Here is a 17,585-nt window from a genome sequence, read left to right as displayed (position 1 = left end):
AGTTTCTTAAAGTCAGCTTCGTGGCAATACATATATAGACAGTTTTAGCTTAGCGTACGCAACTTATAGCATACACTATACGCTATAGTGTAGTGTATGCTAAGCAGCGCACATTTTTTACAGCTTTAGTTGGCCTGCGAGATCTTCGAATCTCAGAGGCCATATGCCGTTGTTGCGGCTATTTCCTGACTGTAACGATAGGTGGCGCTGACATCTCGAATGCTTCTTTTGTTAGGCTTCGACTCTTTCAAAACGAGAAGCAATCTCGAAAACACCACAAGATTATCCATAATACTCTATCGTCGAAGCAGCCTGAGACTAAGCGAAAGCCATTTATACAATCATTTGCTGCGAATGAAGTGCATTTTACAAAAGCAACGCCAAATTCAATTCGAAGCAGGCAGCCGGGACTGCCGCCATGTTTCACGCAAACTCCGCAAACCACGCAAAGATGCTAACGCTAAATCTGAGAAATAGCATGCGTACGCTATATGCTGTGGTTTGTGTAGCGTTCTGTGCATGCGCAGTGACAACCCGCTATTTTATAGCGTACGCTAAACTAAAACTGTCCTATGTTATGCAGTAAACCAGACGAACGCGTCGAAGGTGGCTTTGATTTCGAGTCCGATTGCACCGTGCAGGCGGCCAATTTATAGAAAAGCCCCATTTTCTATAAAAAAGAAACAGGCGATTGTTAGAATCGAACGAATGCCGTAATCAGACATTGTGAGCTACTGTTATTGCTTGAAAATCTGAGGGCAGTCTGAAAATAAGCGTTTTCAAGGGAACATGACGTGTTCAGTGCATTCACTGTTACCAAGCACCATCGAGACAGACGTGGCCACTAAAGGGGTTGCTATTAGGGTCCTCATAGGTGTCGGGTGCATGTGTGCATGCTGACTGGTCAAGTTCATATTATCTGGCAAAAGCCAATTTTAGGATTGAAATAACGAAATTTTTAGGACATATAAATCCATGGGCGCAAATGGGGACCTTTGGCCGGGATCGAATTTGGCAAAATTCGAATTAACTGGAGTTGAATTAACAGAAGGCTACTGTATTATATGTAGGGTTATGGGAAGTGTGGCTGCTTTTTTTTGGCAGCTTTTATCGCTGCTCATTTGTAGTAGGACTTGTTCGGGCTATAGTCGGGCAGGACCATGCAGTGTTACTATCCTACCACAGACATGACAGAACCAATTTTTGTGTTGCAGGCATGTCGTCCATACTGTGCCAGCCATCAGCAGCCCTTACGAAGTTAGTCTCTGTGGAGCCAGAGGCCTGTGCCACTGACCTTATGGTGCAGCGGCCAGTTATGCAGTTTGTTCTTCAACGCCATGATCTTGAAAGCATGCGCTTTGCCATTCAGCAGTCACTCAGGAAGGCTACTTGTCGCATCTATGCCATGCAGGTATGGCTTTATTACAGCAGTCTTTTTTGACCTTGTAGTGCCCAGCCTATAACGAATGTGGGGAATTAATGCAGAACAAAGCAATAAAATGGTTGCCTTAATGGCTGCCTGGTGTGGCAAGACTGTTTTTGTTTATTGTGTGGACAGCTATTGTTCACTTTCCATGTGCGTGTTCATTTACAACTTTTCACAAAATATCTTATGAATGCTGCCACATTTGAAATTGCACTTATTGTTTACACTGAAAGAAGCTGTCAATAGCAGGTGTATGAGGATTCTGCATGTGGCTATGCAAAAAGCAGCTGCCCTGGGGCACCATTAAAAACAGCCTGTTGGCTGTGTGTAAGCTCGATAATATCTTGACAAACAAACAACAAAAACCCAGCCTTCAAAGACGTGTACACAAGAAGAGAGAAAAAGACAACCACACACGCTGGGTCGACAACAGACAACCTTGCACGTGTGGTTGTCTTTTTCTCTCTTCTTGTATAAGTGTCTTCGAAGACTGGGTTTTCGTTGTTTGTTTGTCAAGCTATGTACCAACAGGCCCAGCACCAGACTCTTCTTGATAATATGCCTGATTATTAGGGGTGTGCGAATACTCGGATATTACCAAATTGAAGAGAATAGCAAATGTTCAAATACTTTGATTCATGAATCAAATATCTACTATATGGTTTTTCTAATATTCCATATATTTAGTGTAGAGGCTCACGCAGTGCCATATGTCGCATGTGCCTTGCAGCACCTCATGCTCAATGCCACCCAAGCGAGCGTTTCACTTCATTTTCAGCACAGAAGGAGCAAACTAAGGGCGGGCCGCCCTGGCTGATGCCGCAACTTGCAGAACGGTTCACCCAGGTCGACATGGCCTATCAAAATGATAATGTGACACAGGCAGTTGAATGGCAACAAAAGCAGCAGGTCACAAAAATTGGGAAAGCATGTGCAAAAATCAGGCAAATTAGCCGTCAGTCAGCTGTGTTGTGTATGCCGCGACAAACTTCATACCGTTTCAACAGCTGTCAATGTAAACCGCACGCGGGATCTTGGGACCGATCACTATATAGCCACCTGTACAACCATATGAGCGGGAGCATTCTGCAACAGCTTGCTGTTCATTACCCCATCGGCCAGTGGCGAATTTTTGTCACGGCCATTAGGCCTAATCAGCGCTGCTTCATTGAGTATCGGCAACTTCAGTTATGGTTTCATGCCAAATTGACACAGGTCTGTTTGCAGCAGCCACATGACACTTAAAAGTTAAAGTGAAGGCGAGTGCACGGGATGGCAACAAATTTGTTCATGGCCGCCACCGTACAGCGGCCTCTCATTCTCGACGCCGTTCGTAGATGCACATCGGTCTATTTTCGTATCTTCGAGAAACCCGTCACAAGCCTAACTTTGGATTTACAAGGCGGGTGCGAAAGTGTCATGACTCAGTTATGTGCATCATGTATTTGTGTGGACAGCGAATGAACAAGAGGGAGAGGTGGGTGGGAGGGATTGTTGCTTGAACTTGCCGTGGCCTTCTAGATTTCAGAATCTTTCACAGGTGGCAAATCATGCTAAATCTGACAATGAAACTGCACTGACGCCGCCTGCTCTCTACTGTTGATGTCAGCTACATGCGGAGAGGTGATCGAGTCACATGATGCTCGATTCTTTCGTCTGTCGTGCAGATTGGCCTTACGATAACCCACCTGCCATAAAGTTGGGATAGCCCTTCCATATTTTGGAGAGAAACTTAAAAGCCAAACTTTCTATGCAATAAATAGACTATTGCTACAAAACACATGTCGACTATTAAACTGAAAACGTCATTGTTGTTCAGTGCAACAGAATGTCGCTGATTCATTACGTCGTGAGGAAAACAAGCATTTGATTCTGTTCAATAGAAATTCTATTAATAAAAAGATATTTTCCAGACCTTCACATACTAAAACAAGTCGTAATCAGGGCTGGCATATCAATTTGGTATTCCCTTTAATAAGAGTAGACAGTACTGTATATATTGATTTCCGTGTACCTAAGCTACTGATAGCTCCTTACATTCATTTTATACAATGCTAGGAGACTATCGAGTATGTGCAGCACTCCGTTTCTTGCCCAAAATTTGTAAGCTATAAATTTTGTCGAACATTTTGTGGTATTCAATTCGATATTTGGTATGTGCACACCCCTGCTGATTACCTATTGCTGTACCATGCCCGCCAGCCAGCAAACACATTTTTTTTGTGTATGTGTGATATTTGGCATTCATTGTTCAGGACATACGGTGGGAAGAAAATAAACCTGCAGGGGCAAACTTTATAATGTCCAGGTTGAACTTGCTCTCTGTGCACCTTTTGTGTGATATCAGTGCAAGATGCTTGATGTATATATAGCCGAAACCTGCGATAACGAAACGCCGTGACAAAGAAATTCTCATGAAAATGAAATATTTTCATATCCCTGGGGAATGCTCGTAGGTTTCGTTGCATTTTGTATCTCTCTACAATGGAATGTCGCTGAACTGCAATCTCACATCAACGAAATTTGTCAGATCGTTACCCACATATTACCTACTGATGGAAGGCCATCAGACTTGAAAAAGTGCTCAAATGCACTTGCTTCACACATAAATTGTGCAAAATGTACTACCATATTACTCTTGTACAGGTACCACCATTTTTGTTTACAGAAGCAACCAAGTGCCGGAAGCGATTGCATGTGCCATCATGGCCACCGTATTTCTTTTGTTGATTGCCCCTTTCACATGGCACAGCCACATGTCTCTACTGACATGTGACGATGGTTTTCGCATACCTAGTGTAGTGCATAATCTGCGGCTCTACGAGAAAAGTGCAGCAAGAACAAAGAAAATATGTCCCACCGACGTGGACTTCATTATGGCGCTTGAGATGGTTGCTGCAGTGTGCGCTGCCATTCATCCAGCCATGATTCAGCAATGATTTGAGAAATCCCGAGAACATGCGTCCCTTGCTGCAATAAGGCTAGATTCAGTACCACCTAAAAGGCATCACATGTGAGTTGGCTTTGCTGGACATAGGTTTACACGAAGACGCCGTATTTGTGGTCGATTGTTTTCGGGGATACAAGATACAATCACTTTCACACTCAGCATTAGGCATTTTCCTCTGCAGACACGACAGCATGCGCTAAAGCAACGCTGTTGCTCCGCCTCCAGTGTTGACTTATGCGACACCTCTTGAAAGCGTTCGAACGATAATACCACTCCATGGCAGTGTTGCTATCGCAGACCGACACATGGAGCACACTTTAAAATTTCAAATGATTCATTGCCACCGTACTTGCACGGCAGTAACTATTTGGATGCATTCATACCACCATACATATGGATTAGGAGCACTTGAAGGGTTAAGCAAATGGAATTTAGGAGCATTTAACTTTACAGTAAGCTGCTAAGCTCAGTGTACTTCTGACATGCATGACCATCTGTCAATTTTGACTGCCTATTCCTAAGTAAGCCTGTTTCTGCACTAGGCATTCAACTGGCTGTTGCGCAACGTGACCCAGCCCACCTGTTTACATGACCTTCTGTGGTGCCTGGTGGCAGCAATGTCTCTCCCTCCTCATGAGAAGCCAGATGAACATTCTCAAGGCAAAGAGGATGTAGGGCACAAAAAAGAGGCCACAGAACAGGTATGATGCATGTCTAGAGATCCCCTGTGTTTTAACTACCAGGATTGCATTACAATGCTGTGAAACTCAATCATATACAGGTAGATGCAAAGGCATCGGCCTTCTTAGTTTCTGAATGTGCGCATCTTTGAAAGGACTCTAAGGGGAACCACTAAATCAAGTTAGATTGATGAAGTGGTCTTTCAAAAGTATATTATACATGTATTACATGGTAAGAGAATGATTACTAGAAAATAAATTGAAGGCTCAACTTCTGTTTTTAAAATTTCACACCAAAACCCCAGCACGGATATGTCAGCGAGACATCACATATGTTAAAGTATTTTCTAATATTTGAGCCATTGTGGCACAGTAGAAGTTCTTAAAACTGAGTTCAGTTCTTAGTTTATTTAGAATACAATGTAGTTGAACTTGTAAGCCAAAAGTTAACTAGGTCAAGCAGGTGCCATCGAAATCCGTGACATTATAGTGAGTTTGCATATGAACTTGAAGTCTGCATTGTCATGTGTCCTTCATTTTTGTCTTTTTCTTACTCGCCAAACCTCCTCTCAACAAGAAAAATTTTGTTCAGTGTTGTACAAAATGAATTTGCTAATAGAGCTCAACTTACTTTCAGTATTTAATGTCCCTTTAACATTAAAAAATGGCAGGGCTCCTGAGAATGATATTTCCTGGAACTTGCAGGACAAGGAGGCCCCTTGTGAACACCCGCTCTCGGACATGTCACTGGCGGGTGAAGCATGCCTAGGGCCATTGCGGTCAGCCTTCCACACTTTGCTTCAGACGATCTCGGACCTGATGGTGTTTCTACCTGTTGGCGCGTCCCTACAGCAGATGGCCATGCAGTGCTGGCGTCTGCGCTTCATGCCTTCAGACCACGCCTTTCTGCACCACAGCCACGTGTTCTCCAACATTTCCCGCATTCTGTCTCATAGCGAGGAAGAAGCGGCAGCTTCATCCGAGCTGTGTGCTGTAGTGGGTACATCAGCATCTGCACCATCAGACACGGAGCATGGGTCATGCCATCAGGTCAGGATACTTGTGCGGAATGGGTTCGGTGCTTTACTGCATCTTAATTATAATTGATTGCACAGTGCTGCGTGATTGATTACCTCCTATGTTGAATTGTGACACAAAGACAGCTCCAGATCACGATAAATAAGCTGATACAATGGGCTGAGAAAAATGGCTTCCACTTCTCTATTAAAAAAACTGTTACAGTGCTATTCTCACAAAAGCGAGGATTACACTTAGACCCAATTTTAAAGTTGAATGATGCGGCACTGCCAGTAAAACAAGAATATAAATTTTTGTGAGTAATCTTTGACGAAAAACCAAACTTCCTGGCCCATATAAAGACAGCAAAAATTAAGGCAAATGAAGCGTTAAATATTCTTAAAATGTTATTCCATAAGAACTGGGGCTCTGACCAAACATGCCTCTTACGTATTTACTGGTCTCTTGCGCATAGCCTTCTTGACTACGGCTGCATGGTCTATGGCTCATCCAGACAGTCTTACATTCGGTGACTTGATCTAGTAAATAACCTTGGACTGTGACTGGCAAGCGGTGCCTACAGAACATCACCTGTCCCAAGTTTATATGTTGAGTGCAATGAACCTCCCTTACAGCAGCGCAGAGTGTTACTCACTTTTTCCTACGTACTCAAAATTCGGTCATCACTGCAACACATGTGCTACAACATCATCACACAATATAACTCACGCTTACACTATACAAATAAGCCGAACCTGATTAAGTCCCTTGTCCTGCAATATGAGGAATATTGTCTGGATTATGACATCCCTCATGAAGTCCTCTAGATTGCCAAAAAACCACGGTGTATGATTTTTTGTGGTATGATTTTATGTGGTATGATTTCACACAGTTATGTGACTGGACATTAACACATCTAATGAAAAAAGACACCCCACACAAACACAATATACAAGAATTCTGCACTCTTCAGGACAATTAACAAAATTACATGGAATTTTACACTGATGGCTCTAAAACAAAAGAACATGTAGGTGTGGGGGCCATAATAGAATATTGGGAAACAAGTATTCGATTACCAAAACATGCCTCTGTTTTCACTGCAGAAGTTTATGCCCTATGGGTTGTAGTTAAAAAGATCATCACTAACAAACGCAAAAATACAGTCATGTACACTGATTCCTTAAGTACACTAAAGGCTCTACATCTGAAATCTGAGTGCGAACTCGTGATAGCGGACATTGTAAACGTGGTGGCGCTTAACAAATACGGGAGATCAATTCGTTTTTGCTGGGTCCCAAGCCAAGTTGGGATACCGTTGGTAATGAAGCAGCTGATAGATGTGCATCTTTGGCAGTGTACAAAAGCATAAAAGCACAACACTTATATATATAGATAGTATTTGTGTAATTAGAAAGGCCTTAAAGGGCAACTCTGGCGATTTTTCGATGTCAACAGATGTTGATAAAATTCGCTGGGTACATTCCTCTGAATACTTCCGTCATCTCCTCAAAAAGCAGATTTGAGAGTTTCACTGATATTTTACAAATTAATTTAATTAATTGCCCCGAAAACCCTACCTTGCCTCTTCCTCAGTTACAAGCCACATTGTGTACAACGTCAGGAGTGTTGCATGCAGAGCATGCCAGGATGATGCAGACGACAATGACGAGAGCGTCAAGGAATCGACGACCGTGAGCTGGTGCATGGCGTGAGAAGTTACTGTTGCGAGAAGTTACGCTCCCTGTTGATATAGGCTGCAGGAAATTCAGCCCTCGCCATCCGCACACACAGTTTAACCCTTTGAGGGTCGAATTATTTTGAAAGAAACTTTCCCAGGTGGTCAAATTACTTTATTGTGGATCTTGAATGTACAAGATGTATAAAGTCGGGAATAAATAGTAAACAAAAATTAGGAACAGTATTTTGGTGTCGGCATCACTCAGAACTGCAAAATGTTCAATAGTATTTCAGAGTGTGATACTCCTTGAAACACGGGTCTCCGCACAGTGCCTTATCGCAGTCTGCACACCTAAAATGCGTGCATCTTCTTCTCTTAAAGCGACGAGTTGTGTTGGCGCACACGACATCTTCTTTGCGTGCGGCTGCCTTGGGCAGAGGTCTGAGGCACCCTCTCGCGCAAGCGCGTTGCCGCAGAGAGCGAGAATACCTTTCGAGCGGCTGTTATAAACAAGCTAAGAGCAGCGCCAATCAAGATAGAAATCAACTTCTACCGCCTCTGCAAGAGAGTGCCGACAAAGAGAAAAATGACGTTTAGCGTGCCTCCGTTGTGATCACACGGCGAAACCAAAACCGCAAAAGGGGTGTTGCCGCAGTCTGCTCGACGCACTGAAGCTAGAAATCAGTTCTGTTTATCTCCCCAAGAAGGTAGCACAAATTTCGAACGCTTCTTCTAAGTCCTGAGAGGTGGCAGCACCTCCCAGTAAGCATCCATCGCCATTATGGTGCGAAATTTCAAACGGAGGGTCGAAACCGTACCCATACGGCAAAGACCTTGCGGGACAGAAAACCGCCGCCATACATGTACGGCGAAAACCTTCAAAGGGTTAAGCCAATGCCAATCACGTTCAGCCGAGGCTGCCTGTATGTCATAGTCGCATAGTTTGTGCGTCTGCTGCTGGCAGGCCTGAGTGACTGACATGAAGCTAATTAAGCTATCAGGACGAAGAAAACAAATTCGGCAGTTCAGTTTTGACCATACGGATTTGAAATAAACCATTCCTTATTTTATACAGTGCACACACAAAAAGCGAGAAGCGACGACACGGGACAGTATTGACATCGGTATGTTGCCGTTTTCGATAGAAAGCTGCCTGCTGCACTCACTGGCACTTCCATAAATTAAATGCACCTACAAACGTGGATGTATTTTTACGTATTGTCATGCAGACTCATTATTTAGCTTCTGAGGTACACTGCTTGCCTTATTTCCCAAATGGGCAGCAAGCGTAGGCCCCTCTATACAGCAGCATAAACAATCGTGTAGTTCAGCTGCCAACGGTGTCTATACTAGCATCGGCGTTGCCGCGAGAAAGCTGCGTGTTCTCGCAAAGTCCTCATATGTGCCCATTTTTTGGAACATACTGTGTGCATGAAGAGAACACGAAGAATGATAAGTAGGCAGCATAACAATGCTCCCGTACTACAGTCTCCCGCTCGCTGTTTTCGAAGATGTGTGGCCACTCGTATCAGTGAGATTCAGAGTGATGCAGCGGTGCTTACATGCACAAAATCTGCCTTTTTTGATATGTTCTGACATTTATTGATGTCACCGATGGGTGGCTATAGCATTATAGTTCAAAGCGAATGAGGAGTGGTCGCTGTACCTGCTGATGTAAACAAATGCACTGTTCGGTGCTTTGGACTATCAGCGGCGTTCTTGCAGGATACAAATGCGGAAATTTGTGCTCCACATCTTACAGTGAGCATGCAAAGCGCTTCCCTGAGAAGGGGTAAGACACCGAAAATAGCAAGCAGCACTTATAAAATCAGTGGTTAGGGGTACCCTTGGTCTGCATGTTGCAGCACGGCATGTAGTGCATGGGCGCTGGCTCTCGTGGTGGCGGGTCAAATGCGAACGGCAATTCGCGACTATTGAATTTGTCACAATCATAACTGTCAATATTTGACAGATCCGAAGAGTTGGTGTAGCTGACATAGTGTCAGCCGAAAGTCCAGCACGGTCACTATTCAGCCGAGTGTCTGCTCTTCGCTGCCAGTGGGCAAGACAGGCATGCCTTGCGCGCCTTTCCTGGTGGAGGCACTTGTGATGTCACACAAAGAGGTTTGCTCGGCTACTTGGTCAGGTTTTAGTTTCAACACGAATGGGACCATTGTGCAGACAAGCTACATCTTACTATACCCGTACTTGGTGATTGGAATTCATGTAACCACCAGGAGCGGTTCTTTGAAGTAGTTTTATGCCAACTACGCATTCGGCACACACGCCTCACACATAATTAGTTACTTACGAAAGGAGATACATCAACGTGCGAGAAATGCCTTGAAGCACTAACAGTTATGCATGTATTACTGACATACACACGTATTGAAGTACATAAACAAGACCTTTTGCACAATTTATATAAACTGCACGTACCTTTACACCCTGCTTTAATTTTAGGAAATGATCCGATAGTCCCATTATGTTATGTGCATAAATTTCTAGATGACACTGGCGTTTGACATAAAATATAGATCAACACAGCCTTTATTTTCTTATATTGGATTTCAAAACACCTTGTGTTTGGCGCAGCATAGCCTTAGCCACTTTTGCAGCACTAAACCACATTTAACTAACTTAACACTTTAGCTTGTGTTTTTGTCATCCCACTCCTTATATACAATATTCCTTATAGTGGCTTGTAGGGGCTGAACTGCACTGAACTGAAGCTGTTGTATTGATAGGATATCGGACCAGTTGTGCTAGGCCAGTTGCAGCTTATAGTTAAGAGCATCAGCTTCGGTGGGAAAGTATTGCAGGAAAGCACATGCTCCATCTTTAAATAGTTAACCTGCTAGACTGCTAGGTACTATTCACGTGAAAATAAAGTTAAGAACCGCTTGTCTTTCAACATATGTTTTAGTGCACAGAGTTACTCAATGAATTTTGGTGTTTTGAGTACACTTTGAAAGAAAGTTGCAGCCTCTGCAGCGTAATGTTATGCCATAGCTTCAGTAGCTGCCTTTATTGTGCACACTGCCTCCTTCAGATGCCTTCTGCCAAATGCTTTCCTACCAGTAATTGCTATGTGCATCTACAGGACTGTGGTTCCTCACAGAGAAGTACTGTTCCCACAGTACTAAGGAAATTACGTGTATGAACGAACAGCGATGATTGTTACTTTGGGACAAAGAATGTGCAAGGTATAACTTTTCAAAAGTAAATGTTACCTTCTTGGATCTTTGTTGAATCTATACCTGACTTTTTTCAGGGGAATAGGGTTATTGTTCTCAGACTCTTATCAGTTTTGAGCAAAATGGTGCCTTTTTTCTCTTCCCTCATCATTCTTTACAATATATACATTTTTTTTTCACAGCCTGAATCACTGACAAGGATCGAAGTGCTGCGTGACCTTACTCAATCAGTGAAACTGACTGCGTCAAGTCGGCCGGCCATGGCAAACAGCCTTTGCGACAATTCCACAGAAACATTCTGGGAGTCAGGCGATGAGGATCGCAACAAAACTAAGGTTCTGACTGTCTCTTGTGAACCCGATACGAGGCCAACCATCGTGTGTGTCTATGTGGACAACCACCGAGATTCTTCGGTTGGTTCCTTTTGTTATTATTTTCTCATCTCTCTTTCCTTGTTGATTCTTTCCTAACCTTGCTAAACTTGTTGCAATTTTTGTTGGCAATGCTGCAGAACAAAGTGAATAGCATCACCTTCAAGTTTGGCCCAACACAGGAGGAAATGCAGAAGCTAAAGCAGGTAAGCATGCTTGTCCTGGATTTCCATATATTCTGAACTATAGTCTGCACATTGCATATAGTTCATAGGGCTGAATTCGGGCTAAAATAGGCTTTTTTAGATAGTTTCTACCCACTGTACAGTCCACAAAGATAAATTTTGAATGAAAGTAGGTTTTTTTTTTTTTTTTAGTTTGTCTGCAGTCAGTGGGTAGTAAGAAAGCAAAAAATTTTATTTTCAGCCAGTAACAGTTTTATTAAACTGCGCATTGGAATCAATTCTGAATCCCTTCAATATCACTCTCGTCAGAGCTGTCAGAATAAAACAGCCACTTTGAGCAGCCACTTCAAGTATCAGGAGCAGCATTCCACAAGCTGCCAGTATAAGCTGGAAATATTGCTCATGTGCAGCGACGAGCATTGTGAAGCTTATTTCGCCGTGTGATCCAGCACTGAAAAATTTGCTGGTGTAGTCTGGCTTTGTTTCCTCAAAATCTTAAAAAATAAACTCACATACAGTCTGCATCTCGCAAAGTTTCTACATTAAACTTGTATAGTCCGGACAATATGATATTCATGTTAGAGGTTCATGAATGTATGCTTGTTACCCCACTTTTCTTTAACTGTGGCATTTCTGATAGCCTCGGTGTAGATTTGAGACCGGAAAAAAAAATAAATAGTGCATCTATTTTTGCTTCTGCAGATGGATGTGGAGGGCCAGTTTGTAGGCTGGCTGAGCTGCGTCCTGCCTGAAACCATTTGTATTGGCCCTAATGGTTCTGCGTGGCGGCTGGAGCTCCGAGGACCTGAAAACACTTTGCGGCTCCGCCAGGTCAAAGTTCTGGGCCACAGCCCGAAATTGGGCATTGATGTCCATGGCGAGTGCCGCTCTCTCTGCATCCAGCAGCGCAACTGTGAAGCTGAGACACTTCGAGTGTTTCGCCTGCTCACGTCTCAGGTTGGTTTTGAGGAAGGATTCCAGCCACCTCCCTGCCCTTTTATAGCTTTAAATAAAGGACAACAATAGCACATAGGTGGAGCAACAAACTCTGGGTCAGGTGAATACGGTGCATATAATGGTTGTTCTGTGCCACAGTGGTGTGTTCAGTTCCTGGCCACAGCAGGTCTCAGTACTTGTAATGCATGCCTCGAGTAACCAGAATTAAACTGGAGGTCTCTGTGGCATCACTCTTTATAATATAAATGTATCTTTGGGATGTTACGTCCAGTCAGCTGACCAGTGCTTACTTTAGGTATGAGTTGTACATAATAGTGGAAGTACTGAGGCTGCTTATCAATGAGCATGACAATGTGAAGATGTTAGGTCTAGTGCCTTTGTCATGCTATGATCATTCCCTCAATTGCTGCTTATTTTTTATGGTAAAAAGTAGTGAACCACTTATATGTTGGGGGTTATATCTTATGTGAAATGCTGATTCTTCTTGCACTCAGTCAAGCTTGGAGGTCACTGTTTATATAACTGTATTTACCAGATTCTAATGTAACCCCAAACCTAAAGCACACCTAATTTTTGCAGGTATAACTCTTTCAGGTGGCAATTATATCTGTTGATTAAAATCTTAATTTCAGCCCATTTCTCGCATCTTAAGAATCATAAAAAGCTTACAGCTGCAAAAGAGATTAATAATTTTGAATTCTTTAGTGGGTTTTGTCAAGTTTACAGAATGTGGACTCCATGCAAAGCTCACTGCAGGAACATCAGATGTGATAATATCAACTATTTCATGTTTAGTGCACAACGCGCCTACCTAGACACTTGAAAGTTATGCCGGAGGCAAAATATTTTGAATAACAACGAAAGAAGTGAACCCATTGCATACAACAACAAACTCGCGTCGAGCAAGAACACGCATCCGTCTACCTTCCCACTCACTTTACTAAAGCATTTTGCACACATTATTCAAACTTCTACCACAGTTCTAATCAGAAGTGTTTCAAGATGTGTGCGACACAGTTGAAATATCATTGCTTTCATCATTGCCTTTTGCTGTTGATGCACTAATCTTTTTGTGTACATAGCACCTGAAAGGGTTAAAGTGACAATATGAAACTGCACCTGAATGTAACATACCGCTTATGTATAGAAGAAAAATATAAAATATTCGTGAGACTTTGCATTGGACTTGCTGAAGTATGTGGCCGACAGCGTTCCTGGCACTGTGTGCAGATAGCGAGCTTAACACAGCATCAGAAATGCTGGTGGTTGTATACGCCGACACTCCATTGCCGAGTCACGTGGAACCTTGCGAAAGTGATAGTACCTCCGAAAATTATCAACCAGGGTATCAAATCGGAACTAAACCAAAAACCAGAAAAAAAAAAATTTCTACCAGAACATTATAATTTTTTTTTCACTCCTGGGTGAAATCAAAAATAAGAAATAACAGTTTTTGGTCCAGGCTGGCCACCTTTTCTAGAGATTTTCACCATTCATTGTCTGCACTCGTGGCTCAGTTATGCTACCTCATTTGTAAATACACATCATCTTCCCCTGATTTTACAAGTAGTGGCCTTATTAGTACAGTTTTCAACATATTGCTTCAGCGGGCAGACGTGTTAGTAGTACACTCATAAGGCTTTGGAAGTGATAATCATCAAATAGTTTCCGGTTTGACAGAGATTATATCAGACTATTGGAATAAAGAAGCAATTCATATCTGTATTGGGGCTTTCAGTCTCGCAAGTTGAAGTAGGTGCAATAGAAATTACATATAGCCTCTTACATGTGCTTCCACCAAGTGATTCTTAATTTCCTTGCCTACTATTCCGTGTTGTTGCAAATGTTTTGCTTATAGTAAACGAGTATGATCTGCCCCCTTGGTGGTGACATTCTGGGGAGAAATGGAAGAGAAAAGGGAACCTAGCCTAGGGCAAGTTAGAATTGCGCGGACAAAGAAGTCTTAAAAAAATATTCTATGACAGTCCAGGATCCCCTTCCCGTGCTGTGGCACCCTTCTTGACCTCGTCCATTGCTGAAAACTTGCTGGACAGAGGCTGCAGGTAGACTGCTTATCATCTTACGCCAGTGTTGGGTAAAGGCTGTGCACTCATATGTGAGGTGGAAGACTGCTTGATTTCCGATATTGCACCTCATACAGCAATCTGTAGATGCGTCTGGTCCGCTATGACAAAAATCTTTCCTTTGGAAAAGAGTGCCATCCTCAGAGGAGTCAGAGCCGTGCCCGACCTTACTCTCCTTTAGCAAACTTTGCCTGCTCGTCCCTATTCCTTCCTGATAGGATCCAGGGGCTGAATTCACAAAGTGTTTCGTTCATAAGTGCCCTCCGTCATTGGCTGGCTGCCTTCACTAATAATATCTCTGGCATCAGGATTGGTGAAATTCTCCTTTATGAACAATTTTAGTGTAAGAACATTTTTTTTTTTTTGAGTACGAGTCTAAGCTCGTATTCACGATACCTCTTTGTTAGCACCAATTATCTACCAGCAGTTGAGCAAACAATGTTGCTCCGCCCTTGGCTAGACATAATATTAATAAAGCGGGCCATCAAGGCTCTCTCAAAATCTTTAGTTACCACTGGACTAAATTCAAAGCTGTGAAGGGGCCATTTGGAAAAGAACATGTTTATTTTCTCATCCTACTGCCTATTCTAATCATCACCCCTTAGACCGCTAGCTCTTTTTCCCCTCTTTCCCTTCCCTCTGCAGAAAAAAGTAGCAGGCAGGAGGATATCTCTGCATTTCCTCAATAAGTTCTCCTCTCTCTCTCTCTCTCTTTTACTAAAGCCTTTATTCACATAGATTCCAGCTTTGGTATTGGATCTACTTAGTTGTTCTATTGCAATAGCAATTATGTGGACACGGCAGGCTAATTTTTGCCATTGTCGTCGCCGTTGCCGTGATGTTCCATACAAAGTTCAAGGGCGATAGCACTGTCACTGCATGCTGTATGCTGTATGTGCAAGTGAAAGCGTGCGAGGGTGAGCCAACGATCGCAGCTCAAACTCGCGCGCACAAGGAAGAAAGGTGGGGAGGAAGACGTGCCATATTTCGTCGCAGGCAAGGAACTAGGGCGAGGTTAAGTAGGTAGGGGGGGGGGGGGGCAACATTCTACTTCGGTGGCTGTTGCATATCACGCGGTCGCACAAGCTTTATCTTGAAAACATTCTGCTTTGGAGGGGCAGAGTCTAGGTGGGCCAACGGCTTGTAGCTTTGTGTGTGCTGTGTTCTCGCCGCTCAGTTTACGTTGATGCGATATACAGCATGGTCGCTTCCTTAAGCCAGCATTTTGACAGCAAGTGTCTGCAGTCATCGAGTGTGATATGTGCATGTTTGCCTGTGTGCACTGACACCGTGCTTGTTAGTTTTGTTAGTAAGCGAGTGCTTACAAGCTTATATGGCTGATAAAACTACTATCTTTACTTATTAGCCGAGCCCACTTATAACGAACCTGAGTGTCATGCGGCCTCTGTTAATTATACCCCGAAGTTCATATTAAGTGGACCACAGCTTTAAAAAAAAGTGGCTAGTCAAAACACAAAATTTATTTCTTTGCAAAGAAGTCCATGATGCTCATCTGCTTCTGCAGTGCAGATTCGATAAGGGCAGTCTCCAGGTTATTTAAAGCAGAAGCATGCTCTTCGCAAAGGCCCTTGGCATAGACAAGTTGCCTGAGGCCCTCTATGTAGCCCATTGCTACAGGTGCACTTATGGTTGCTGGCTCCGAATTTTCATCGACAGCTGATTCCTCCGCGTCGCTCTCTGCCCGCACTTCACAAATGATGCCCTCGTCCGTACACGGTCCCGCAATGTCAGCATCTTCATCAGCAGAAACAAAATCATCCCAACCAGTGTCGTAGCCCCCCATGTCATAGTTCACAAAGTGCTGCCACAAATCGCTGCCAGACTGATCATCTTCAAAAGAATCAGGCTCGGCATCAGGCACTGCGTCGATGAAGCCGGCCTTGCGGAGACGGTTCCGCACGCAGGCAGCCGTCACCTCCACCCAGGCCGCCTTCATCATCTCAGCGGGTGAGTACAGTGAAACTTGAATTGGAAAGTTGGCAGCTGGGCGGTCAACAGTGATGAGCAATTAAGCACTCCACAATGTGGTGCCTATATGATGCCTTAAATACTCGTATTATGCCCAAATAAAGCGGCTGCACTTTCAAAGTGGTAATGGGCAGCAAGAAGAGTAGAGTAACAGCCATCAGAGAAATTCGCACATGGTGCGCTGAGCACTGGTTGAGCACGAGCAGCACGCACCTGCCTTGCCTTGGCATGTTGCAGTCAAACTCGCCCAGTCACTCTGCGAATAAATTGCGCATCATCCACGCCTCAATATTGTGCCTGTAGCGCACGGTTACGTAGCTCTGAAAACAATGTGGCTTCTTTGATTTTCTGTTTACAAAGGGCACGCGTTGGTCGCTGCCATCCAAAGTGGTGCACAGAAGTACTGTAACATGCACTTTACTGTGCATGCTGCCAGCGCATGAGTCGCCTTTCATGGCGTGTGTCTTGTCCGGCTGCATCTGACCAAATAAGGCAGTTTTGTCTGTGTTATACCCGTCCTGCTCCGCGTAGTTTGCAATAATGGCTCAGTTTCTTACAAACCAAGAGGCAACATCTTGCTCATTTACCGAAGCCACCTCTCTGACAATCAATTTAAAAACAATCCCATGCCGCACTTTGAATCGATGTAGCCAGCCATTGCCTGGGCAGAGGTTGTGGTGATCGAGGTGCTTTCCCGTGCCTTGTGCCCCAGCTCGCGCGTTGTGCTTAGCTCTATCTCTGGGATCCGCCGCCATAACGGCAACATGGCAGACACGGCTAGTGCACCAGAGCTAATTTCCCGCGTGCACCCTGCTTATCGAATCGCCGTGCGAGCAAGTGTCACCAAAACACACCTGATCAGCCTCTCGAGTAGAGGCTCCCAGGTGCCCTCTTCACCCGAGCCCTCTTCCACTGCGCGCTTTATCGCCGCAGCAGATGCTCACAGGGCCACAACGAGGTGGTTACATGGGACCTTTGCTCTCGCAATTTCTCATTCTTGTGCTTGGTGGACTGCTTCCCTGTAGCCCTTGCGATCAGTCTTGCGATC

General features: G+C 43.9%; 1 protein-coding gene across 1 annotated transcript in view; it reads left to right on the top strand.

Moving 5' to 3' along the window:
- The window catches only part of hiw (MYC binding protein highwire), a 262,991-nt gene that overhangs the window by 209,003 nt on the left and 36,403 nt on the right, over positions 1-17,585 (top strand). The window contains exons 59-64 of the mRNA XM_075688361.1: positions 1,215-1,411; positions 4,919-5,077; positions 5,762-6,106; positions 11,134-11,364; positions 11,463-11,528; positions 12,210-12,464. Coding sequence (XP_075544476.1) covers positions 1,215-1,411; positions 4,919-5,077; positions 5,762-6,106; positions 11,134-11,364; positions 11,463-11,528; positions 12,210-12,464 — 1,253 coding nt within the window. The remainder of the gene's footprint in view (positions 1-1,214; positions 1,412-4,918; positions 5,078-5,761; positions 6,107-11,133; positions 11,365-11,462; positions 11,529-12,209; positions 12,465-17,585) is intronic.

This window comes from Dermacentor variabilis, chromosome 4, assembly GCF_050947875.1.
Source record: "Dermacentor variabilis isolate Ectoservices chromosome 4, ASM5094787v1, whole genome shotgun sequence".
NCBI classification, from domain to species: Eukaryota; Metazoa; Arthropoda; class Arachnida; order Ixodida; family Ixodidae; genus Dermacentor; species Dermacentor variabilis.
This window is presented reverse-complemented; position numbering and strand designations above follow the sequence as displayed.